At 39.4% G+C, this 27,816-nt stretch overlaps 1 protein-coding gene across 1 annotated transcript in view; it reads left to right on the top strand.

The window, feature by feature from the left end:
- CWC27 (CWC27 spliceosome associated cyclophilin) overlaps positions 1-27,816 on the top strand; it is a 169,311-nt gene that overhangs the window by 118,629 nt on the left and 22,866 nt on the right. The window contains exons 12-13 of the mRNA XM_008161865.3: positions 21,771-21,880; positions 27,004-27,107. Of these exons, the coding sequence (XP_008160087.2) occupies positions 21,771-21,880; positions 27,004-27,107 (214 nt within the window). The remainder of the gene's footprint in view (positions 1-21,770; positions 21,881-27,003; positions 27,108-27,816) is intronic.

The following is a 27,816-nucleotide window of genomic DNA, read 5'->3' as shown; positions in this document are numbered from 1 at the left end:
GATCTACAGTTTTCTAAAAACTAACAACATTTCTTATATCAGCAACCTGTGACAGTCCATTCCAACCAGCTTTTTATATATCATCTCACTGCTACTTCCTAAAAAGGAAACATTCCCTCCAGCCAGCAAGTGTTCCACCTTGTTCCTCATCAGTAGGGCTGGCACCAGTTCAAGTTCTGTCAACACTGTTCCATCAGATAAAACTGCTGGAACATGAAGGATGCGAGGCGGTGCTATGCATACACGTGATATAAGCCCCAGTGAGCGGGACCCGCGCTCTCCCTGCTCCCATGCAGCCTGTGTGCCTGTGTTCTTGCTTGAAGCCTCCTTCCTCTAATTTGGCTGTGCCTCGGGGCTAATAGTGGCACTCACCCATGGGTGATCAGCATCTGTCTGATAGCAGCTGAGTCACTTGCATAAGAACTTGTGTTTACTGGTTTTCATTGACACAATGGTTAATAATTAAGCATCTGTACAAGATCTTTATATAAACATCATTTTTAACAAGCTAAAAGTCCAATCAGAAGGAGAGAAGTACTTCTGTATCTGTTCTCACCTGTACTGTTTCACTAGTTATTAACAGAACTGTGTAAGTTCCACTTTTAGAAAATGTTAGACAGCATGGAAATGTTATACAGTTCATGTAGCCTAATGATCTTCTAGAAAGCAAGACAAGAACTGTCAGACAGATATATCCCCTATAGGCTTCCCCTCTTTGTGGAAAGCAATCTGGCATTGCATGTAGAGTTTTTTAGAATCAGAAAGGACTTTGCAGAGAGCCTTATAAAACATATCAGTGTGTCCCATGGGATGACCCTCATTTTGAACATTACCAGTCAACCAGTCAGCCGACCACACTGAGTCACATTCTATCCTATGTGATCAGTTCAGTCTCAATTCAGAAAAGATGTAGTCAGAATCCAGTATCAAAATTCTTTCCATTTAGTATGATCCTTGCCACTGAAAAGTGTACAGAGAGTTTTTAGACAATTATGCCACCTTTATTACTTGCTTCATCTTTACCCTGCTGTCGTGGTCCACTTGTGAGTCTCTCAGAATCCTCTTATTGGGTTCTCCTAGAGGCAAGCCTAGATCATAAATTAGAGGCTAGAGTGGGGTTTTCCAAATTGTAGCCAGTAATTCACTGGTGGATTATGAAGTCAATAATGGAGGTTAATATTTTTTATTGACTGGAATGGCGTAGACAAGAAAACATCAGAGTGTATCATGTGTAGTAAGAGTAAAGAGTGTTTTATGAAATTTTGATTTTATTATATTTGGTTGAGCAATATGAAACTGCTGTTTTGTAGATAAACAAAACAATAGAAGGAATGTCTGTAATTTCAATCTTATATATAGTTTTATTTATTAGCTATATGCCAAACAAATATGTGTATAGAGTTCAGATGAAAATATATACTCTTTACAATAGATTATGATCCAAAGAGCTCAGAAGCCACTAGGTTAGAATAAATGTCTAATAGCATGTGCTAAACTCAGAAAATTCCCACAGAACACTTCCCCCTACTGCTAAAGTAGCTAGCCTCCACTGCATAGAACAAGACTAATTTTGGGAAACAGATATTTTATAATTAACTAGAGGCCCAGTGTACAAAATTTGTGCACGGGGGAGTGGGGTGGGGGGTGTCCCTCAGGCCAGCCTGCACCCTCTCCAATCTGGGACCCCTCGAGGGATGTCCCTCCCCTGCAGGATCGGGCCTAAACGGGCAGTCAGACATCCCTCTCACAATCCAGGACTGTTGGCTTCCAACTGCTCGCCTGCCTGCCTTCCTGATTGCCCCTAACTGCTTCTGCCTGCCAGCCTGATTGATGCCTAACTGCTCCCCTGCCAGCGTGTTTGCCCCTAACTGCCCTCCCCTTTAGTCCTGGTCACCCCTAACTGCCCTCCCCTGCAGGCCTGGTCCCCCCCAGCTGCTCTCCCCTGCAGGCCTGGGTCCCACCCAACTGCCCTTCCCTGCAGACCTGGTCACCCCCAATTTCCCTCCTCTGCTGGCCTGGGTCCCCCCCAACTGCCCTCCCCTGCAGGCTTGATTGCCCCCAACTGCCCTCCCTTGCAGGCCTGGTCCCTCCTAAGTGCCCTCCCCTGCTGGCCATCTTGTGCCGGCTATCTTGAGTCCACATAGGGGCAGGATCTTTGACCACATGGGGCAGCCACCTTGTGTGTTGGAGTGATGGTCAATCTGCCTATCACTCTTTTATTAGATAGGATAGAGGCCTGGTGCATGGGTGGGGGCCAGCTGGTTTGCCCTGAAGTGTATCCTGGATCAGGGTGGGTGTTCCCTTGGGGTGTGGAGCGGCCTGGGTGAAAGACCTGTGGTGGTTTGCAGGCCGGCCACGCCCCCTGGTGACCCAAGCAGAGGCCCTGTATCTGGGATTTATGTATCTTCTACAATTGAAACTTTGTAGCCTGGAGAGGAGCCAAGCCTCCTGCTCACTCCGTGGCCGGCAGCCATTTCTTTTGGGGTTTGTGTACCTTCTATAATTGAAACTTTGTAGCCTGGAGTGGAGGCCTAGGCCAGCCAAGGCTGCAGAAGCTTTGCTTCCTCCATTGCTGGGAGCAACCCTTGCCTCCTGCTCTTTCCAGCTCAGTGGCTGCCGCCATTTCTGTTTGGATTTGTTTACCTTCTATAATTGAAACTTTGTAGCCTTGAGTGGAGGCTTAGGCCAGCAACGGCAGGCAGAAAGTTTGGCTTCCTTTGTTACCGGGGAAACCCACGCCTCCCTCCTGCTCTCTGTGGCTGTAGCCATCTTGGTTGGGTTTATTTGCATATTTGCTCCTGATTGGCTGGTGGGCATGGCTGGTGGGCGTGGCTTGTGTGTGTAGCGGAGTTAGGGTCAATTTGCATATTACTCTTTTATTAGGTAGGATAATCAACCAGTATTAATAATCAACAGTAAGAATAAAACCATTTTCACAATCAGTAGACATTTCAAGTGCTGCATTTTGTGTGCAGATGAACATGATATTCAGAGCAGTGAGAACTCCTTTAGTGAAGAAAAGCTTCCTCGTCAAGGGAGGTATGAAGAAATGGGTCTGAAACATGGACATTTCTGAAACATGAGCTCAACAGTTTACAGAACCTTGATTCCATAGAACGAGTAGCCTATATAGGGAAGAAATCATTAATAATACATTCTTTTGATGAATTAGGATCAGAAAACAGTTTTACTTTGAAAAGCACTAATTTTAATGTGGTCAAGAACCTATTGTTTTGGAAGACTTTTGAAATCTCATGTTAGAGTTTATGGCACCTTACAAGACAGCTTTAATTTTACTTAGTTGGTATTTTGGGGGATCTTTTTAGATTTGATTTTTCTTTTAAGAACCCTGGGAAATGTGGAAAATTATAACCTTAAGGAAATTTATTATTTTACTTAAAAAGTTAAGATTTCTTAAAATGAATGTGAAATCCAAGACCTCCAGGATAATTATTTTGTAAAGTTATTGTGCAGATACATAGAGGTATTTTAAGAAAAAAACATAATTCATCATGTGTCAATGAAGGATTAGCATTTGCATATATTTTTTAATGAATAGAATTAGATTCAGATTTCAAAGTCCTGCAATATCCTCAAAACAAATCTGTTCTTTGTACATTTCTCTCGCAAACTCCACCCCTTCCCTACAGGTTTCTAGTTTGTGCCTAATGTACTACCGTGACCATTTTAGCCACAATTTTTTTCTGTTGGGCTGTTTTAACAACCTGCTAACAGGCTGCCAACAGATCTCTGTTCCTAATCTTAGATCCTGCCAATACATTCTGTGTGTGGCTTTTCTTAAACACAAACTTGATCATGTGTCAATCCCCTTCATAAAATTCTTTAATGGCGTCTCATTTCCTACAGGATAAAATCCTCTGCATGCCATACGGGGCCCTATAGGGCCTAAACTTTACCTGCCTCACTAGTATCATCTCTCACTATGGATCGTATGCTCCATGACGGCTAAATTTTTCTACACACCAGCCTGTTTCCCATCTCAGCCTTTGGTGGCTCAACTCCCTCTTCCTGGGATGCGTCTGTATGTAATGAATACTGCCTCGATATTCAAGTTGTTGTTTGAGATCATTTCTCTAAGATCTCATTCCTGACCTCTCCTTCAGCACTAGACCAATGGGTCTCAAACTTTTCTGTATATTAGAATCTCTTGGAAATTCCAAAGCTCAGAAAGTGAGATCCAGGTGTCAGTACTTTTTGAAGCTTCCCAGGTATCTAGCCAAGATGGTTCAGACATTCATCGATATCTTCCTCAAGTTATTTTATTATTATTGTACTTTTACTTTTAATTGTGTAAGCCACATGATAATTATTTTAATCTATGATGTGGGTGAGGATATAAGGTTTGTAGTTTAGCAGATGAAAGAGGCAAACTACCAGGTATTAATACAGCATGGTGTGTATTCTCATGAAGGTTTGAGGGAGCAAAGGAAAGGCAATTAAATCTAGATAGCAACATACATTTCTAGATACACAACCCAAATGGAATCATCTGTTATAGAAATGGATAGTCTCCAAACATGTTTTATTATACCTCTAGAATGAAGCTTTTGTTTTTTATTTTATTTTTAATGGTTTTATTGAGATATAATTCATATATCATACAGTTCACCCATTTATAGTGTGCAGTTCAGTGGTTTTTAGTATATTATAGGTATCTTCAACCATCACCACAGTAAATTTTAGAAAAGTTTCATGATCTCAAAAAGAAACCCTGTACCCTTTACCATCTCCTACTGCAGCCTCAACCTCCCCTCCCCCAGCCCTAGACAACCACTCATCCACTTCCTGACTCTGTAGATTTCTCTGTGCTAGATATTTCATCTGGACAGAATCATGTAACATGTGGCCTTTGTGTATGACTTCTTTCACTTAGCATAATGTTTTTAAGGCTCCTCTATGTTGTAGGATATATCAAGTGCTCATTCCCCTTTATAGTTCAGTACTATTTCATTTTATAGCTATACCACATTTTGTTATTAGTTGATGGACATTTGGGTTGTAAAATAAATTGTGAACACTTCCAACATATGTGTGTGTGTATATATATATTGATTGCAGAGATGAAGGGAAAGGGAGAAAGAGATAGAAACATCAATGATTGAGAGAGAATCATTGATCGGCTGCCTCCTGCACGCCCTTCCTGGGGATGCCTAGGTTGGGGCTCGATCCTCAGGAAGGGCATGCAGGAGGTAGCCAATCAATTATTTTTCTTTTTCTTTTTTTATTTATTTATTTTTTTTAATAAATCTTTATTGTTCAGATTATTACAATTGTTTCTCCTTTTTTTCCCCCCATATCTCCCCATCACCCGGTTCCCCCCCCCCTTGTCCTTATCCATAGGTGTATGATTTTCCCATACCCCCCCACAGACACCCCTTTCCCCCTGAGAATTATCAATCCACTCCCATTCTATGCCTCTGATTCTATTATGTTCACCAGTTTATTCTGTTCCTCAGATTTTTAATTCACTTGATTTTTAGAATCACTTGTTGATAGATGTTTGTTGTTCATATTTTTTATCTTTACTTTTTTCTTCTTTTTCCTCTTTTTAAAGAATACCTTTCAGTATTTCATATAATACTGGTTTGGTGGTGATGAACTCCTTTAGCTTTTTCTTATCTGTGAAACTCTTTATCTGCCCTTCAATTTTGAATGATAGCTTTGCTGGGTAGAGTAGTCTTGGTTGTAGGTTCTTGCTATTCATCACTTTGAATATTTCTTGCCATTCCCGTCTGGCCTGCATAGTTTCTGTTGAGAAATCAGCTGACAGTCGTATGGGTGCTCCCTTGTAGGTAATTAACTGTTTTTCTCTTGCTGCTTGTAAGATTCTCTCTTTGTCTTTTGCTCTTGGCATTTTAATTATGATGTGTCTTGGTGTGGTCCTCTTTGGATTCCTCTTGTTTGGAGTTCTGTGCGCTTCCTGAACTTGTAAGTCCATTTCTTTCACCAGGTGGGGGAAGTTTTCTGTCATTATTTCTTCAAATAGGTTTTCAGTATCTTGCTCTCTCTCTTCTGGCACCCCAAAAATTCGGATATTGGTACGCTTAAAGCCATCCTGGAGGCTCCTTATGCTATCCTCACACTTTTGGATTCTTCTTTCTTTCCGCCTCTCTGGTTGGGTGTTTTTTTCTTCTTCATATTCCAGCTCTTTGGTTTGACTCTTCGGGTGCGGTGGTCTACTCTGTATATTCTTTATTTCAGACAGTGTATGCATAATTTCTGACTGGTCCTTTTCCATTTTTTTAGTATTCTCATTTAGGTCCTTGAAGGTCTCTTCAAGTTCCTCAGCGGTTTTTAGAAGATTCTTGAGTAACCTTATAACTATGGTTCTGAACACTGTGTCGTCCATTAGTTTGCTTTCATCTATCTCTCCTACTTGTGACATACTCCGATGTCTCCACATTTTGGCTGCCTCCCTGTGTTGATGGAGTGGCTTTGTGTGGTCGGTGACCTATAGGGGCCGGTAGCTCAACTTCCCCAATCACCCTAGGTGGTCGCTCTTGGTACTCCCCTTTGTGGGCTGAGTGGAAAGTCTTGGTGAAGTTAAAAGCCCTGATTGCTGTTGGTACACTGGGAGGAATTGACCTCCGGTCCAATTGGCTGTGAGGGCCTGCTGTCTATATAACGGAAGAATTGCTGTGCTGGAGACACAGTAGGGCTTTGGTGCTCACTGAGTCTGCCTCTTGAATGTGTCCCTTATGAGAGTGGTTGAAATCTGGTGTCGTCCACACCGACAGAAAAGTCACTCTCACTCTCCGACCGGCCGAGAGTCCCTCCCGTAGGCGTCTGGGTCCCCCGCGTGTCCCCAGAAACTAGAGTTCAGAGTGGTTGGGATTGTTGGTATCACTGGCGGGAATTGATCTCCAAGCCAGTTGGCTGTGAGGATCAGCAGTGTCTCCGCTGGGAGAGCTTCTGTGCTCAGCTTGGATGGGGCGGAGTCTCAGGGTGGCGCAGACAAGCTTTGTTTTCCAGTCTGCTCTGCCCTAAGAGGGGCGGTTTCTCTGTGCCCGAATTAATGGCTGCGCCTCTGAGAGAAGGCAGCTTTCGAGCCTCTCCCGCTGCCTAACAGACCAGTTTCTCCCCAGCTGGGGCTTTGTTTTTCTCCCGAACGAGAAATCCAGTCACTGGGAGGGCTGTGCTCAGCTTGAATGGGGCGGAGTCTCAGGTGGCGCAGACAAACTTGGTTTCCGTCCCAGCCGCCCTAAGAGGGCCGGTTCCTCCGTGCCCGAATTAATGGCTGCGCGCCTCTGAGAGAAGGCCACTCTCAAGCCTTGTCCGCTGCCAAACAGCCCAGTTTCTCCCCGACTGCAGCTGGACCTCAGTGCAGTCGGGCGGCCCTGCTTTTCTCCCAAACGAGAAAGCTAGCCACACAGCGTCTGCTGCCCTCCTCTCCGCACGCCGCGAGCAAGCCTGCCGCTATTCAGCCGCCCGCCCTTTCCGCGCTCATGGATCTCCGCACCTCCACAGCTCCTGAGGCTCAGCGTCCCCCTCTCTGTTTTTCTCTAGTTGTAGGATTTCCACTCTGCCAGCTTTCCGGTGGTTCTGGACGGTGTGCGCTCTGCTTTCCAGTTGTAGTTTCAAAATTGTTGTGGTAGGCAACAGTTAGGTGTTTACCTTATGCCGCCATCTTGGTTTCCCCCAATCAATTATTTTTCTTTGGTGCCTTTGAACGGAACCAAACCTGGGACCCTTCAGCCCACAGGCCGACGCTGTATCCCCTGAGCCAAACCAGCTAGGGCCATATGTATTTTTAAAATGTGTTTGTAATTCATGCATAGGTACTACTAAACAAATGTATTGTGTACTATTTATAACACACATTCCCCCCCCCCCCCAAAAAAAAATAGTTTCAAAGCTACAACAAAATATAAGTAGGAATCTAGCATTCTCTTTTCACCTCTCAATGGGTCACTTTGTACTCTAGACATCTCTCACTTTTACAGATTTTTTATGTTAGTTGTTTAGGTGAGTAAGTTAGTTGAATAAAGGTATTCTGGACAAAGGATACAATGTATGCAAATGCATGGAGATAAGAGAAAGCATGATACCTTTTTTTATCTTGCAAGTTGTGTGTCTGGAACACAGAGTGAAAGGGATGTGGAATTTTTCATACAGTCATTCTATCCTCTCCCTCAATTCCATAATTTTACTATTATTATTTGGCACTGTATATTAGACACTGTATTGCTAAACCTTTCTCTCTGGAAACAACCTTACAGTTTGGGCTTCTTTCAAATAATTCCAACCGAGATTAACAGCTTTAATTTCCTCTTAGCACTCTTTTCTGGTTTACTTCTAAACATTTTATTGCAGTGTTGTCTGTGACGTTAAGGAAAGTGGCTCTCTGCTGTAGAAAATCAACATCAAAAATGAGTCCTTTGTACTTTTCCTTTTACAAAACCGATGGAGAAGTCCCTTACACTTTATTCTACACTGAGTGGCCAGATTATTATGACCACCTGACATTTGTAGGCAAATTAGCCATACACTGCATCGTATGGGATATGGAAGCTGAAGGCCTCTTTGAACACCTTTGCTGTCTGCAGTTACCAAGATAAAATGTCTCCAATTTGCACAGGAACACAAGGATTGGACAGTCGAGCATTGGAAAATAGTCATGTGGTCCGATGAATCACGTTTCCAGTTGCATCATGCAGATGGCAGAGTTAGAATTTCGCGATGAAAGCATGCACCCCACATGCATGAGTACAACCCTTCAAGCTGGTGGGGGCAGTGTTATGGTTTGGGGCATGTTTTCCTGGCATGATTTGGGCCCTTTAATTCATGTGGAACAACGTCTGAATAGCACAACATACCTAAGTATCATTGCTGATCAAGTTCATCCTATCATGTTGGTGGCGTATCCCAATGGAGATAGCTTCTTCCAACAAGACAATGCGCCATGCTCGTATTGTGCAGGAGTGGTTTCAAGAACATGAGGGAGACTTTACCTTGCTTAGGTGGCCCCCACAATCACCAGATCTCAATCCAATTGAACATTTGTGGGACGAAGTTAAAAGAGCCATCAGGCAGCTGGTTCCACAACCATCAGATCTCACAGAACTGGACAGTGCTATTCATCAGGCACGGTGTCAGATTCCTCGCATCACCTTTCAACATCTCGTGGAGTCAATGCCTAGAAGAATCGCCGCAGTATTGAAGGCAAAAGGTGGCCCAACGAAGTATTGATGGGGTGGTCATAATAATCTGGCCACTCAGTGTATATTGTGCTGACTTTCCATGTGAGGCTTGTATAGAAGAATAGTAATGTTTATTCTTACCAATTTGGTTGTGGTTGTAGAGACAGTGGTCATAATATTTACTCTACTACAGCCAAAGATGTTACTAGTCTTGGTATCATGTGAAGATGCTAGGCAGACTTTGGGATAAAATCCAATCAGTTTCTCAGAAATATTTCTCAATATCAGCTTGCTTATTTTTCTGTTATTCACACTCTTGTTATTCTGGGTATTTTTAACAGTGTATCACACATTCATTTACTCTATTACATACCTTAAAGGTGATAGTAATTAGCACTGAATTTACCATCTAAGAAAACAGAAACATAGCATTTGTGGGGTCAACCTAATAAGCTCCTAAATTACTCCCGTGAATGACAGAGCTGGGAATAGATTTGAAGTTGCTAATTTGAAATATTGAAACCAGGCCATTCAATGTGTTGACTTTGTTTTGTGACCAAGCCAAAGATTTTTCAAAAATTAATCAGTAAGAATGTGTCTGTAATTATGTTCTAATCCAAAATAAGAGGGTGAGAAATTTTCCACTTCACCAAGAAAAAAGTGCAAGATTGCTTTAGTAACAATTTCAGTTTATGAAATTATTCAAACAAACCCAAATAACCTCCTTCTTCATTAAAGGATTAGTTCATGTCATTTCAAAACTGAGACACTTTAAAAATAATTATTTTTACTTTCCTCAGCAAATGTGTTTTTGTGATATAGAGTTCAGAGACGTTAGTTCATAAATCCCTTTGACAAGTATTGTATTTGTGTTGTTTCCTATCCTGTTTGGCTGTGTAACACTTCAGAGACATTAAGACTAAGATGGCACCTGATGATTGCAGTTCTTCAAGGTTTGGGGCAAGGAAGGCCAGTTATTTAGCCTGTTCTGCTTTATCCCTACCATTTCTCCCTCTTTTTCAATTAATTTCTCTAGGAATGTTTTCCTCTGAACAAAATCACTTTCCTTTTAAAAAAATTAATTCATTCAAATACTATTCGAGGTTCTGGATATAAAATGGCAAATAAAGCAGAAAAGTCCCTGCCCGCAAGGAACTCACATTCTTGTGTCCAACTTTGGTGCCTTCTCACCAGAGCTCGCTCACATTCACTCATCAGATATATTTTTGTTTTGTTTTCAGCTTTTTCCAAAAGGATAGATTTCCAAATACAATATTTACTCTGCTATAGCCAAAGACGTTACTAGTCTTGGTATCTTGTGAAGATGCTAGACAGACTTTGGGATAAAATCCAATCAGTTTCTCAGAAATATTTCTCAATGTTGACTTGCTTATTTTTCTGTTATTCACACTCTTATTATTTGGAGTATTTAAATGAGTCACTATGCATAAGACAGTTAGAATGCTTACTGGCATATAGAAAGCACTGTACCAGGGTCAGCTATGAGCAGCAGACAGGATAGCAAAGCCTTTTCTATCCTATCAGTATGCCAGCAGATACTGCTTCTTCTTAAGCAAGTTCTGAATTATAGCTAAGCTTCATGATAACAATGCTACATTTGAATATCCAAATATATAGAAATATAAGTTAAATTTTGAAAGTTCACTTCAAAAAAGTATTTTCTACATTCCAATGATAAGTTTTATTGGTGCTTTGAAAACATGATTTAATATACAGAAATAATTTTTATCCAAACAAGTATGTTAATAAAATGAAAATACTATATCTACTTGCTTCTTCAGATGAGATTTAATCATCTGAAGGAACCATGACTATAAAGTAGCTTACAGACATAAAATACGGTGCACTGTAGTCACTGCCAAATAATAATGCCTCATATTTATATAACATGAACAACTTACAAAGTCCTGTCACATGCCTCATTACAGTTACTTCTATAACAGTCCTGAGAAGTAGATTAAACAAGTATTATAGTTTCCATTTTGCAAATGAAGAAACCAAAGCATTAAAGATACTTAGTTCTCACACTAACTTACACAGTAGATTTGAGGAATCAGTTCTTCTTTCCAATATTCTTTCCACTATAAAACTGCAGACCATTGTTTCCTTAAAAAATAAAATAAAATAAGCCACAAGCAATATGACCTGTTAGCTGCAAGCCAGAATCAGCAGACAGATTCTGGCCTGCAATCTTCAGCAACACCACTAAGATTGAGTACGTAACACCCATCCAACTCGCCCTCCAACCCCAGGCTCCCAAAACACATTTGAACACAGGTCAACTCCAGATAAAGCATGGTTTGATGACTTTTTTCCCTACCTTCACATCATCTCATAATTTAGCTTGCTAGAGATATCATTAAATATGGGGTTGGGGAAGAGGGGTGAGCCCGAATTTGTCTACCTATAATAGAGAACATGATCTAGGCAGGTAAAAAATTCTGAGATGGTGAACAGACCAGGAAAAAAACAGACATGGTGCTTTCAAATAATTGCGTATTTTTTCACCTTTAAATTAGAATATTCTGTTAGATGTGGAAAAATAATTTACCAGGGTATTTTTCAGTTTCATCCTAAAGTAACTGGGAAAATCTCAACAAGATTTGGGGACTCAGACTCACTCTCTGTCTCTCTTTTCCTACCCACCTGTGCTCTCTTGTTCACTGAACTTAGGCATGTACTGTTTGCATTGAGAGAAGTGTGCTCATCAGGAAACTTGGAACTTTATCCCCCATTTTATCAATTAACTCCAGCTAGTACCATGAGAAAATACCCTTTTAAAAAATTCTTAAGAAATGAATTCAAACAAGACAACAGTCTAGGTTGGTTCAACTCACTTCATTTAGTTTTATAAAAGGCTAAGATATAAATTGTGGCTGCTCATTGCTTCCCAAAATAAAGTTCAAATTCCTTGATCTGGCCCTCGGGGATTTTCACGATCAGATTTTATCTTATTTTCCTTATCTCCCATCTTACTTACTCACCCTTCATTTTCACAAAACAGTTTTCCTCCCTCACGTGCATCCTGCACTTCGTTGCCTCCATGCTTTGGTTAGTTATACTGTCTCTCCTACTGTTATGGCTAAATTTTTCCCCATCAAGGCCCAGGTATACTCACTGCCACTACCTCCACCCAGCTTTCCCTCTCCTTCCTCTGTGTGAGTTTCATAAGTTCTTTATCAGGGCCTCTCTTATGTTAGTTGTACCACCACATGGTTAAAGAGTATGCCTTAACGCTTTTCCAGCCATTACGCTCCTTTACATTGGGAACTGTCTGTTTTCCTCGCTGCCATACATAATAGAGCCCCTCTCCTTCATGACTGTTTGCAGTGGAACAGAATAGAAATGGCATGGGCTTTGAAGTCTGACAGCTTGATTTCAAGTCCTTGCTCTATCATTTATTAGCCATATAACCTTGGGCAAGATACTTAACCTCTCTGAACCTCTGTTTCCTCATTCATAATGCAGAGATGACAATACCCCTTCTGTCCTGACAAAATTTAGTGAGAAAGCAGGTAGAGTTCTTATCTAGGTTGTGGAAAGTGGTGCTGGTGCTGGTAGTAGTGGTCATACTTTTACTTCTAATAATCACTTTGAAATTATATAGATTTATAGTATAGTGTGACCATTTATAAAAGTAAAGCCACTGTATTGCTTTACTTTCCTCAGCCATATAGGAGACATAAAGAATACTCTGCCATACCACACATGTAAATATGTAAGAACTGTTTTGAACCAGTTTGTAAGAAAAGCACCCATGAGTTTACCACAAAACAGTAGAACCCACCTTAGTACTATTAGGAAGGCAGATATTCTGCAGTGTTTAAAATTTGCTAGAATTATCATAGCCATTGGCAATTTCAGGTAGCAGTTATTTCTTTAATATTTTCCCATATTGGTTTTATGAAATCTTTTTATCTTGATGAATTTTATATTTCTTTTCTTATTGCTACAACACAGTATATAATTTGTAGTTGTCACATTTAGAATGACAGGGCAGCATAGGGGTGTTGTCAAAGTGCCCATCAAACTCCAAGCACTGTGGGTCACACCATCTGGAGAAGTACAGAGTGTGCTCTGTGGAGGACCTGAGGGCAACATCAATCAGCCTTTGTGCTGGTGCTGAGGTCTGTGAGGGAGCATGAGGTACATTTGAATGGAGCGACACACTGCAGCTGACAGGTGGAAGCGGGGTCCCCCAGAAGAAAAGCTACTCGTGTCCTGTAATAATCTGTAATAATCATTTATATATTGTAATTATTTTTCATAATCACTGTTAAGCCGAATAGAGAAGTATGTTACCAAAAGCTTAGCGAATAAGCTTACTTACTCACCCTTCATTTTCACAAAACAGTTTTCCTCCCTCACGTGCATCCTGCACTTCGTTGCCTCCATGCTTTGGTTAGTTATACTGTCTCTCCTACTGTTATGGCTAAATTTTTCCCCATCAAGGCCCAGTTATACTTACTGCCACTACCTCCATAGCGAATAGAGTCTACATAATTTATTATATAGATAAATATTATATTAAAAGATAAGAGGATCCTAATTTAAACCAATTTAATGTTTAGTATTCAGAACCTGTCTTTACTGATCTAAGTTCTCTTCATCTCTCAATTTTTTTGATAAGTTCACTTAAATTCATTTGAATTAGTTTTTAGTATAATACTTTGTGGTAACTGATTTATGTGCTTTTATGACAGTAAGATATTACCAACATGACTGCTATTTGAACTATAAACTCAACAAAACAATATAACTCTGAAAAAAAGATAAAAGTTTTGTATTTAGATAGGAGTGGGACTTTAAAAACTTTTAAAACGTTTTTTTTTAAATTTCTTATATCTTAAGGAAAAATAATAAAAGTAAAAATTAAGAAAATTCCTAATTAAAGAATTAAATCTATATTGGGGCTTTATTGCCATTTTATAAATAGTCACACTATACTATAAATCTATATAACTTCAAAGTGATTATTAGATTGTAATGAAATATACCTGTAGTGATTATGCACTACAAACAGAAGGTACACATAATAGTGCATGTAGAGAGGAAACAATATTGGGTCGTCAGAAAATCTGAGTTCCTATATTCCCAGCTTAGCACAATCATCTAGCATCTCTGAACCTGTTTTTTCATCTGTAAAATAGCAGGTCATTGCTGCCTAATAACTTCTTAGACTAATATTCTGTGTTGTGATTCTGGACATACTTTTTTTACACTGAATTTAAAAATTAAGATTAAGTAATTAGTAGACTATAAATATACAAAACTCTTAGATATGAACTCTCATATAGTCCCAAGCCACCCCTCTGGAAGTGTCACAGAAAATACAGCTGAAAATCAGTGAGTATTTTTATAGTTTATATTCCAAAATGGAATACAATTTGAAAATATGGATAAATTTAATTGTATTATAACTTGTTACCTTCACATTTTCAAATCAGCTAGTAGAGAAAGACAGAGGAAAATGTTCTGCTACCTTATTTTGAGAATTTTTAAGCCCTAAAAGTATTGAAGCTAGGATGAACAACAGGGAAAGAATAATAAAAACTTCATGTAAATGTAGACTGAATTCCATTTAATCAATGTGAGTGTTGAGCATACTCTAATATTTAATGTTTAGTGTGCAAGCATGTTTCAGGTAGTCTCTAAATCATTTAACCACTTTTGACTAATTTTCATGAATCTAGAGGCTTATTTTGACCACCAGATGGAGCCAGTATTATTCAATTTGTAGAATAAAAATTATGCTGAAAATAGAAATTGATGAAATAAAATGAATAAATTGTAGAGTTCTTATTTTAGTTCATAGTACAGAAAAAAAAATGTAGCCTAGTCTTTGCCTAAATTTCTGCATAGTCTTTGTAAATGTCATAGAGACACCTTCATTAAGTAATTTCTTTATTATGAATAAGCTTGCATTTTGACTCTTTCATTGGCTCGAGAGACCGGTTTTCTTCTTTCTACTTTTTAAAGATATCATCTAAGCAACTTTCAATTATCTTTAAAACATAATTAGTACAGATTCAACCTCTAGTCACTCATTAAATATAATTGATTATAATTACAAAGGAATGATAGTAAAGAGTATATTCCATGAAGGCCCTCATTTCAGTATCACAGGATATTCTCATTATTATCATTTCCATAAAGTGTTTTCTTAATAAAACAAACCAATGAACAGGATATGAAGTTTACCCCCAGAAGCTCCTCAAGGAGAGGTAACGCCTCAGTGAATGGCTGCCACTCTTACAGGAACTCCACCCCGAAAGTTCAGTGCTCATGGGCTTTAATCAGGAGCCACTGCCTTAAAGTTGACTTCTCCTACTTCTCTCACCTCTATTTAATAAGTGCCAGAAATTATTTAATTCCTTACAGTTCAACTTAATTAGGCAACTATCAATTGAAAACGTATTTGTATGCTAGAGGCCTGAAACCCCTGTTAAATCCCCAAGAAGCCACTCCATCTAGCAAGCACAGTAAGGCACTGTGGATATTATTGTAATCTAAGACCCCAAAAATGATCAGTCTTATCATTTGTCCATTCAGCTACTGTTTATCGAGCATACACTATATGCAAGGCATATGCTTGGCCACAAACAGGGGCCAGTCCCTGCTGTATGAGTTTATAGCATAGGAGGCAATACAGACAAAGAGGCAGTTATAATGTAGTGTGCTTAGGAGCTAGAGTGTTTAAAGGTTCAAATAAGGGGAAAATGTGCATAATTAAGGAGAATCAAGAAAAAGCATAAAGGATTCTTCCTAGGTGCAAATTGTTCATGTAAATCCACGGTTTGGCAGATTGAACTTCCCGTTTATTATGGTCTGGGAGGAATTTTGGACCTTTTTTTGGTAGGATATTATTTCATTAAGATACATCCAGTTGGTGACCTGATGCCTTTTTATGTCAAATTTGAATATTTACTTCTGAGTTTTCTTGCGACTCAGACATGAAGAAGAAAAAACCAAGCTGACTAAAAGATTATACTTTTGAACCAGACTGCACGGGTTTATAGTCCCATGTTTATAATCCCTGAGATAAATTATTTAACCTCTACTGCCTTAGTTTCTAATGCAAAATGGGGCTAGTAATATGCATTCTTCATAGGGTTGCTGCTTATGAGGATTAAACAAGTAATGAAGGTGCTAGTATCTGGCACATAGTGAGTATTTGAAATGTTAGGTAGCATGTTAGCTATTTTCAAATCTGGTACTTTTCCTGGAATTAATTTAAGATCTCATGTATATAAAATTTCATAAAAGCATACTTTGTAGTTTCCAGAAAGGATGATGAGATACAACTAGATAGTTTTCTATATCCTTTAAAGTCTATCCCTTTTGCTTTCAAATGCTGTTTATTTTCATCAGTAACACATCACTTTTATTTATATAAAAGTTTTCATTTATTATGGGAATTTTTTTAAAAATTCCTTGAAATAGTGATTCCAGATTTTTATAAAATCATTTATAAGCAGCCTTACTAACAGTTTCTGATACATAATAATCACTCAACAACCTTTTTCTTAAAAATGAATAAATGTGTAGCTACTTGGACTTGTTAGCTTCTTGTGCTCTTGTACTGAGACAGTAGAGGGTATAAGCCCTTTTATCTATGAAGTGAGACTTGTAGATGGAAACCATTGGTTATTAACTAAGTAACAATAATTGAGTAGTCATCACCCCTTTATGCTCAGGACAAAAAGGTTGCAGAATGAAGAGATTCAAGTGGGGCCAATGTTAAGTTTCCGACTAGCTCTTAGGGGAGGGTTAGAGACATTCTTTATAACATGCAGGGCTATAAGTGCAGTCCTGAATATTTGCTACAGATTATCTCCTAAAGTAAGAATCAGAACACATCCCAAGTGCTGCTTCTAATCCACATGGGACACTAGCTAAGTAACCTCATTTACTCTTTGGCTAGCTTATCTATAAATTGAGAAGTTAGATTAGAAGATCCTCAAAATAATTTTTAGCTCCGGTGCTCTAGTAATCTGACACTCTAGTAGTAAATTAATGGTGTAGTGATGTTGAACATTGTCTTCATTGGGCCTTTTTATATATATCACCTAATTTTATCTCAGAAAAAGCCAAGATATTTTTAAACTTGTATTCCAGTACTAAAATGTAGGGAAGCTTTAAGCCCCTAGAAAGCTGGTATTCTACCCATTAATCCACAATTTGACACTTAAAATCAATGGCTGATTTCTTAACTATGTTCACGTATGTTATGTTCATTTTACCCTTTAGATTAATTTCTAGAATAAAAAGCCAATATTAACCTTTTGCACTCGGATGTCGTGTGTGACTCGACACGGTTAGCATTAGAATAAAGGAATCAAGAAAAAAGCAAGCGAGTGCAAAGGGTTAAAAATGTTTTAGCTATCTTTCATAGCATTTCTTGGAGTGCCAGGCATATGGGGAACACTTAGTAAATTTTGCTATCTGAATTGAAGTTGTAATTGAAGACAGTAAGAAACAGTGTGAGTCTTTAATACCATACAGACCTGGGCCGAAATCCCAACTTTACTATATTCTAATTATGATCCAACTAGAGGCCCAGCACGTGAAATTCATGCACAGGTACGGTCCCTAGGCCTAGCCTGCGATCAAGGCCATCTTCCCCAGGTGCCCGCAGCTGGCCCTGCCCCCCGCCACCATCCACCCCCAGTTCCCCATTCACCATCAGGTGATTGGTGCCTGACGGCCAGGGGAAGGGACCAAGAGGTGGTCAGTGCACCTCATAGTGACTGGTCCAGCGGTCATTCTGCCATTAGGGTCAATTTGCATATTACCCTTTTATTATATAGGATAGAGGCCTGGTGCACGGGTGGGGGCCAGCTGGCCTGCCCTGAAGGGGGCCCCGGATTGGGGTAGGGGGGTGCCTGCTGAGGGGTGGGGCCAGCCTTGGCGAGAGGCTGCTGGCAGTTTGCAGGCAGGCCACACCCCAATTGGGGTGGGGGTCCCTGATGTGGGTCGGGGTCGGCTGGGGCAAGGGGCCGTGGGCAGTTTGCAAGTTGGCCACGCCCATGGCTTTGTCAGGAAGGACGTCTGGAATGACGTCTGGAAGATGTTCGGTTTATTCAGTCTAATTAGCATATTATCCTTTTATTAGTATAGATTCTGTTTCTTCATTTGTAAAATAGATTTATAGATCCTTTCTTCGTGGATAATAAAAGCACCTTTGCCTGGTGCCTAACATATACTAGGTCCTTGGTAAATTTTTTCACGATTTTTCATTGGTATTTATTTAGCATATGTTTTATAGAAATTTCAGATAATGACAAATAGTCATCATGCTGCATCATTATTATTTATAAATTATCCATTGTATATTGAGAGCACGATGTACTTAGAGAAACTGAATTTTTCAGACTCCTTGTGTATTTTATTAGCCACTTTTATGTCACTAAAATCTAGTTGCTTATTCAATTCTTGTTTATTCAGGGGGATTCAAGTACATAAGAAATAGATGTGCTACATCCTGTTCTGGCAACATGGACTGAGTTAACACAGAACTTCCTTCTCCTACAGATATATAGAAATGCTGGATAAAATATGATCCAGCCCAATTTAAATACTTAGCTAAGCTACAGAGAGAAAGAGAGAGAGATTGTAAGAGAGGGAGGGAGGGAGGGAGGGAGGGAGGGAGGGAGGGAGGGAGGGAGGGAGGGAGGGAGGGAGGGAGGGAGGGAGGGAGGGAGGGAGGAAGGGAGAAAGGGAGAAAGGGAGAAAGGGGACAGGGAAGTCCTAGGTACCAAAGAAGGGGAAGCATAACCAGAGCTTGAAGTGGACAAGCTGACACTATAGTTGCCCAGGGGTCTATTGGAACCAGATGTAGGCTCTAATAGCTAGAAGCTGGGGTTTTAATCTCACACTTGGACAGAGATGTGTCCTTGGGTCAAGAGAGGTGGAAACTACAAAAACTGCCCACCTGGTCAGGAAGGCCACAGAGAAGCTTGCCATTTTTCAGAGTTTTGTGTGGGGAAGGGGGGAAAGTCTGTCATAAAAAATCAAAATCAAAACTCTAAACTTCTACCAGCCATGGCTATAAAGTCTTACTGTACACTACCTATATGGTACAAGAATCCTAAGCCAAGAAATTAACTTAGAAAAAAAATGGTTCTGAACCAGTGGAACCCCTTAATTGCCTGGTAGAAACAAATGCAAAAGTTCTCTGTAGAAATTTTTACACAGTCCTGGGTGCCTAGGATTCCTATGGAGCATGTGCAGATGCAGCTCTAGCTGAAGATAAACTCACAATTAAAAATTAGAAAACATATAGAGAAATGTCTACTCTAGGGAGAGAGTCAGAAGACATAACAGAAAGATCCCCAAGAACAACATGAAAGATATAACTTAACAAGTGTGTTTCAAATAGAGATTTTTAAGGAATAGAAATTATATTAAAAGACTAAGGCTATCAAAAAGAGTAGGTGAATTTTAAAAAGAATCAAATAGAATATCTAAAAATTTAATAAAACATAATTATCACTATCAAAGACTTAGTTTGTGTTTCAAAAACTGGTTAGATACAAGTAAACAGAGAGTTAGTGAACTGAAATATAGAACTAGGGAAATTAGCTCAGAGTATACTGCTGAGAAAGCGAAACATGAAAAGTGAATGTATTATGATCATTTATAGTTGATCACATTATAAATAGAAGGACTTTATATTAGTATGATAGATCCATTAAAAAATAGAAGAATGGACCAGATTTTTCACACACTAGGATTTGTGCAACATATATTATTTCATTTGGCTGTGTGTGCTGTGTAAAAGTGTTTGGGTTAGTTTCCATGAAGTCCATGTGGAACTTTAGCAGGCTTAATCCTAGCGCCACAAACCTGTATAATAAAAGACCAACAACCTTACAACTTTAGTCAAGCTCTTTGCCTGTACTTTTGGGCTAGAAATTAAAAGAGGAGGTGGGAAAAGATATCCTTAAGCCAGGCAATTAAATACAGTATCTCAGAAGACCAAGAACTAGAGAAGCCATTGTGAAATGATCACCACAATCAAGCTAATTAATATATCACCTCATGTAGTTACAATTTGTTTGTGTGTGTGTGCATGTGTATATGATGAGAAGACTTAACATCAACTCTGTTAGCAAATTTCAGTACTATATAGTACTGTATTATTATCTATAGTCACCATGCTGTACATTAAATCTCCAGAACTTATCTATCACACATAATTACACCTTTGTACCCTTTGACCAACATCAAAATCCTAGTAAGTGACCATTAAAATGTGTTTCTTGGTTTACACATTTTTTTTAACTAGAAAATCTCTTGAACAAAATGACTCATTGTTAATACAGTGCACATTAATAATACTCTTTAAAATGGGTAACAAAGAGGCAAACAAACCCAGGCTTGAGTAGAAAGATTACTGGTATTCTTTTTTTTTTAATTGATTTGAGAGAGGGGGGAAGGGAGAAAGAAAGAAACACTGATTTGTTGTTCCACTTATTGATAAGTTCATTGATTGCTTCTTGTATGCCCTGACTAGAGAACAAACCGCAACCTTGGTGTATTGGAACAATGATCTAACCACCTGAGCTACCCAGCCAGGACCAGTAGCATTCTTGATTACATCTGGCTCCTCTTGGTTTACCAAGACAAGAGACAGGTTGTTGATGTTTTTTCAGTCACAAATTTTCATTAATATGTATACATGTAAAGTATTGTAAATGTTAGTACAGCCCTAGCTGGTTTGGCTCAGTGGATAGAGCGTCGGCCTGCGAACTAAAGGGTCCCAGGTTCGATTCTGATCAAGGGTACATGCCCGGGTTGTGGGTTGGATAGGGGGTGTGCAGGAGGCAGCCAATTAATGATTCTCTCTAATCATTGATGTTTCTGTCTCTCTCTCCCTCTGCTTTTCTCTCTGAAATCAGTAAAAACATTAAAAAAAATAAAATGTTAGTACAGTACTTGTTTCTTTGAAACAAAACTGTATTCTATAACTCTGGATGTTAACTAATCTTCATGTGGAATTATTGCAGGATCAAATGCATACATTTGTTTTCTAATTTGTAATTTAGTAAAAATTATTTTTGCCTGCTTTTGGTAATTGTCCTAACTGACTTATTTGCTAGATATATTTACATATTATAATGCCATCAAAGTGAAGTTGTTTGTTGCTATTATTCTTATTATTATTGTTTTTTCACTGTGGAGAAAAAAGTAGCAGGTAATTGGAAAAAATCAACCAATTTTGAAAGAGCGTATCTTACAAGGCAAGGGAATATTATAAAATAGTATTACTGAATTTCAGGAAAATCTTAATTATTCTAAAAATGAGATAGGTGATTTTATACTCAAATATAATAGAGAACAACTGCAATAGTACAGTATATAATAAAGATGTGTACAAAATTGGTTGATAGATTAACATCAGACGTTTTCTAATCTAGGAAATAGTTGTTGAGCTAGTGGAATGTATTGGTTTGGTTTTTTAATTAAATGGAGGAACACCAGCCCCAGGTTCTGACCTCCTCTTCAGTGATAAGAACATAGATTTAATATGAATCCACAGAGCCTTTTTACGGTTTATTCTAAGAATAGTCTGTTATTCTGCAGAGGATGAGGCTGCCCTAGGTGGTGCTGTTGCAGAATACAGAAGAGAAAAGCAAAAGTATGAAGCTCTGAGGAAGCAGCAGCCCAAGAAGGGAACTTCCCGGGAAGACCAGGTAATTTCACAAACTAAATTGTTTTTCGTAATTTATTGCCTTTTAACTGTCTTCAACTATTGTTAATGGAACCTAATTTGATTATACATCAGGGGAAGCACTATCTCTTAGCAGTGAAAAAGCACGAGTTTATACAGGGTGGGGTGACAAGAACCTTGGCCCCTCATGCGAAAGTCCAGAGGATAGAGTTCTTTCCACACATTGTAGATGCAAAGCCTAAACTTTCAAGTTCTAAATCTGTACTCCCATATCAAGCCCAGGAACCTCATAAAGCCTCATATTACCAGTTTCTCGGGTGGAACCTCTGGCTAAGTGACTTATTATAAAGTAGAGAAGTGGTAACTATAAACGATGAAGGGCTCTTCTGGCCCAGCATCTTATAAGCTCACTAGCCAGATCCACTTGATACTGCAGGTTGCCTGCAAAGAAGGCATTTGTTCTACTAGTTGACTTCTACTGTAAGTAGTATTGCAAAATTCTGCTCATTGCGAGTATTCCTGTTTCTTTAACTAGTAATATAGGAAGATTGCCAGAAGTCAGAATAAAAAGAGATAGGAAATCAGCTCAACAATTTGGGAGTCCACCATACACACCATGCAGCACTTGTCCCTCAGTAAAATAAATCTCCCTCAGCAGCCCTTCATGTTGAAAAGCTAAGGGGCAGACGAAAATCTTTTCTTTTTGGTGCTGCCATATGTATGTATGTGAGAACATACCATTTCAGATGTATAAATAAAATAGGCCAAATAAAAGTAAATTAAAAAGCTCAAGACTATTTGGATAGATAAATCTATCAGGAACTATGCTATAAATGACACCTAATTCCCAATAACGAAGGAGCATGCCTCATTACTTAGCATGAAAATAATCATAGGAAAAGTTTAACAAGAAGTATAGGAAATTATAATTGCAAATAACTAATTTGTAAAGTTTTCAAAAGAAATGGAACATCAAATAAAATTAAGAAAAAGTACATTATTAACTTGGAGTCACACTGTAATGAATATACTACTAAAGATCTAAGTATCACTCTTATTCATGCATTCCTCTTTTTTCCTTCATCACAAATAATTATTAAGAACCTACCATGTACTAATCACTGTATTTGGGGGTAAACAAGGTGGGCACACCCCTGCCCTCTGTGAGCTATCAGGAAAAAGAGCCAGTTCAACAGGAACAATAATACCAATAAAAGTGGGGAGCATTATGCCAGCTTAGGTACAGGGAACTATGTAAAGGTATAGTAGTAGGACCAAACATGTCCTAAGAATGTGGGAAGGCCCTTCCTGAGAAAATGATTTCTAGGCTGAGCTTTGAAGTTTAAATAGGAGATATGTGGCTAGACAAAAGGAACAGTATAAGAGAAGTCTTTGATCTCTTTGCAAAGAACGAAAAGATATTAAGTATGACTGGAATATAAATGAGAAGGAGAGAGATGATACTGGAGAGGTAAGCAGAAGCCAGCTCATTCAAGGAAGGTATTTTTGAGCCTTAATAAGGAGTTTAGATTTACCCTAAGGGCAATGGGTAGCCATCAAATGGAGGAAGTATTATGATTTCATTTGCAATTTGGAAAGATCACTTCAACCTGGCTGTAGTAAGGAGAATAGACTGAACCGGGGCAGGACTGGAGACACAGAGGCCAGTTGAGTGACCTTATGTGTAGATATGCATGCACAGTTTCCCAAGGCGGGGACCTTTCAGAGCAGTTTCTCTGTGCTGGGAAGGCTCTAGCTGTGCTGCAGGTGGTTGACCATTCATCCTTTGGCAAAAGCCAGACCAGTTCCCCTGTAGATAGCAAACAGAAATACCTCCATGCAGATCCTATCTTCTTCACCCTATGTTGTACCCTGTTACTTTTGTGATGTTTGCTTTTCTGCCTAGTGTCTTCTCTTGTGTTTAGAATGCAGCTAGAGAAAGCCCAGTCTTAAATAGGAGAAGCTAAGCCAGGCCAAGAGGATGTTTTTTGTTGGTCATAGTCCCCCTTCTTTGAGGAAATGCCAGTAGCACATTAACTGGCTCTGAAAACAGACTGCCTTGCCACTTTCGACTCAAGGAAAAAGATCCAGGTCTAGTGTAATTTGCTAGGGAGTTTTAAAATTTCATTTCACTAAGAAGTATTCTTGGTTTTCATGTTTCTTTATGCCCTCAGAAAAACCTTTCCCAAGTGTACAAAAGTCCACCATTACAAATTGATGGGATTTACTTTATAAGTGATTGATGATAGACAGGTAGGTAGGTAGGTAGGTAGGTAGGTAGATAGATAGATAGATAGATAGATATGAAGATAGATATTTATATAATACTAGAGGCCCAGAGCATGAAATTTGTGCAGGGGGAGGGTTCCCTCAGCCCAGCTTGCACCCTCTCCAATCCGGGACCCTTCAGGGGATGTCTGACTGCCAATTTAGGCCCGATCCCGGGGATTGGGCCTAAACCGGCAGTTGGACATCCCTCTCACAATCTGGGACTGCTGGCTCCTAACTGCTCACCTGCCTGCCTGCCTGATCGCCCCCAACTGCCCCCCAACCAGCCTGGTCACCCCTTACTGACCCCCCTGCTGGCCTGGTCACCCCTTACTGCCCCCCCCCTGCCGGCCTGGTCACACCTCACTGCCCCTTTATGCTGGCCTGGTCACCCCCAACTGCCCCCCCTGCTGGCCTGGTCGCCCCCAACTGCCCCTCCCCACCAGCCTGGTTGCTCCTCATGGCCCCCCATGCCGGCCGGGTCACCCCTAACTGCCCCCCTCTACCGGCCTGGTCACCCCTCAGCTGGCCTGGTCACCCCACGGAGCCTGCTTTTCCATCGCCCCATGCAGCCTCACTGCCCCCCTCTGCCGGCCTGTCCCCCCAGCTGGCCTGGTCACCCCACGCAGCCTGCTGTTTGGTTATTTGGTCATCCCTCACTAACCCCCCTGCCAGCCTGGTCGCCCCACGCAGCCTGTTGTTTGGTCGTTACTGTGAGGGCATCCTGACCAATTTGCATATTACCCTTTTATTAGTATAGATAGATATAGGTATTTAAGCACATATACCCACAGAAACACATAAAAAGCCTTGAAGAATGTATACCAAAATGTCAGCAGTGGTTATTCTGAGTACTTGTATAATATTTTTGTTTTGCTACTCTTTATTTTCTAACATTTTTACAGTAAACAAAATACAATAAAAGTAGATTTATTTTAATAAATAAGATTTAAAAACAAGGGATGCTTTCTTTATCTGTTAACGTTTGAAGAACTTAGTCCTGCCTAGCTGGTTTGTCTCAGTAGATAAGGTGTCAGCCTGCGGACTGAAGGGTCCCAGGTTCTATTTCGGCCAAGGGCACATGCCTGGGTTGTGGGCTTGATCCCCAGTAGGGGGCATACAGGAGGCAGCCAATCAATGATTTTCATCATTTATGTTTCTATCTCTCTCACCTCTCCCTTCCTCTCTGAAATCAATAAAAATATATATATTTTTTTAAAAAGAGCTTAGTCCTATAATTATTACTCTAGAGATGGATAAAATATCTAAACCCTAACCCACCAGGCAGCCCTCAGAATGCCCATGAGGCTATTCTACAGGACTTTATAGTTTTTCTCTCAAAATCATGTCATTCAGCAATGATGGTGATGTGTATATTTTCAGCTGTTGTTTATGTGAGCATTAAATTTTGTGAAACATATAAAGCACATTTCACTATCATTTTTTAGCAATACTGCCTTTGCTTTTATTTTGTCACCACCTGTCTTCATTAAGCTTAGATTCTAGACCAGTAAAACCAATTTAATTTTTTCATGAACTGTGGTGTCGGTGATATTTGGCAGATAAATTCTGGAGCCTTACAATTTACTGTGACTCCTTACTATACCTGTTATTCACATATTGAACTATCATATAACTTTTTCCTTATGAAATGTATTTTGGTACTGAATTCCATGTATCAATATTTTAATTAGATACTTGATTTTTTAATATGGATAACACTTTATCCTGTTTTCTAATTATATTCTTTTTTAAACTGTAGAATAAAAAACTTTTTCCTAACTTCTTTTCTCTGCTCAAATTCTGGAGTAGACTGTTAAAGTACAGCCCGGAGACAATGGAATTATCAAATTGTAAGCACTTATTTCTGCTCATCCACAAAGGGCAAGGGAGCCAAACGATAATCAAAGGAATGATCCCTTTTTTAAAAAATCATACTACACATGATATTTGTATCCTACTTCTTTCACTTAACAATAGAATGAAATGCTTCATGTATAGAATTTAATAGCATAGTCATTGCTTTTTACCAAATTTATCTAGTTCTTTATTGATAGACATTTAAAATTTCCATTTTCCCACTTGGGTGACTGTTGCTGGAATGCACATCCTTCACATAAGCTATTTTCTGTGTCTCAGAGTATTTTTTCTCCATGTATTCTCAGGGTTGGAATTATTGAATCAAAGGGAATGATCATCTTAAAGTTTCTAGTACATAAAAATAGTTTCTAAAGGTATCTCCAGTGTATCCATCTTCCCAAAGTTAATGTGTCCATTTATTTTACCTTCTCCAGTATTGGTACTTTTTTTTACATTTTTAGGAAATTGTTAAATGAAAAATACTATTTGTTAGTGTTTTGTTTATTATTTTACACTAGAGGCCCAGTGCATAAAATTCGTGCAAGGGGCTTGGACCTCGCAGCCACAGCGACTTGCCTTGGCCCTCACAGCCCCAGCTTTGTCCAGGAGGTTGTCCAGAATGTCGTCCGGAAGGATGTCCGGCTGTCCGGTCTAATTAGCATATTACACTTTTATTATTATAGATATGTTAATGAAGTACCTACCTGTCTTGTGGACAGTAAAAAGTTAACTATTAGTAATAAGCATGCATGTGAAAATTTAAGTATCTTCTATATAAGCAAATTTATGTTCTCCAAGTAAGAAAATAATCATGTATCTGAGGTAAAATGTCGGTGCAGATGCAAATAGGGTAATGTCAGGGATTGTGAATATCAATCACTGTTGCAGCAGGAAGGCAGTTTTGTTATTTTCCTTCAAAAGTAAAGTTTACATCCTGGTAGGATATTTTTTTCTAACAAATATGAGTCTTTTCTAAAGTCATATTTATTCTTATCCAAAAATGTATTCTTATTTCAGACCCTTGCGCTGCTAAACCAGTTTAAATCTAAACTCACGCAAGCAATTGCTGAAACTCCTGAAAACAACGTTTCTGAAATGGAAGTAGAAGATGATGAAGGATGGTAAGGGCTTTGATTTCTTTTTGTTCACCAGGAACAAAGAGGCTCAGAGCAGAGACACTTCCACTACATCATCCCTTTGCTTTCGGACTTTGCCTTCAATCATACCCTCATTGTTGTAGGGCTTCATCACCCTTTACTTCATTTCACTTTGCTAAGCATTTATTGAGTGCCTGCTGTGGTCCCAGCTTTGTGCTAACCAGTGCAAAATACACAAGATGTATAGGACCCTATCCCTGCCCTACATTATCTACTATTGATAAGACTCACGTTAAACAACTAAAAAAACAGCCTTAGAAGATTCTAAATCATTAATGTTTTTACACTTTCCCACAAACATTTTAGAAATCACTAATCCATTTCATAATCCTACAAGTTCCTCTTAATTTATTACCTACAGAATCCTAGCAATACATGCATAGTTAACTTATTTTTTTCTTTGGATATTTTTCAGCTGTTTAAGACACTGATAAGAAATAAAGGAGTTAATGACTTATATGCGTCCTATGCTTAGCACTTTATCCTATACTGGCAAAAAGAAAGAAAAAAAAGAATAAGAATTGTGTTTTCCCTTATCACACTCCTCTGCCCTTCAGTTGACTTCACATGTAGTATATTAGCCTCCCCACACCTACTGCCTCCATCTCCCACTGCACCCTGGCTCAGGCACATTGCTGCGTGCAAGCCAGCAGGTCACCCCCACACATGATTC

The sequence above is a fragment of the Eptesicus fuscus genome, chromosome 4 (assembly GCF_027574615.1).
Source record: "Eptesicus fuscus isolate TK198812 chromosome 4, DD_ASM_mEF_20220401, whole genome shotgun sequence".
Classification (NCBI taxonomy): domain Eukaryota; kingdom Metazoa; phylum Chordata; class Mammalia; order Chiroptera; family Vespertilionidae; genus Eptesicus; species Eptesicus fuscus.
This window is presented reverse-complemented; position numbering and strand designations above follow the sequence as displayed.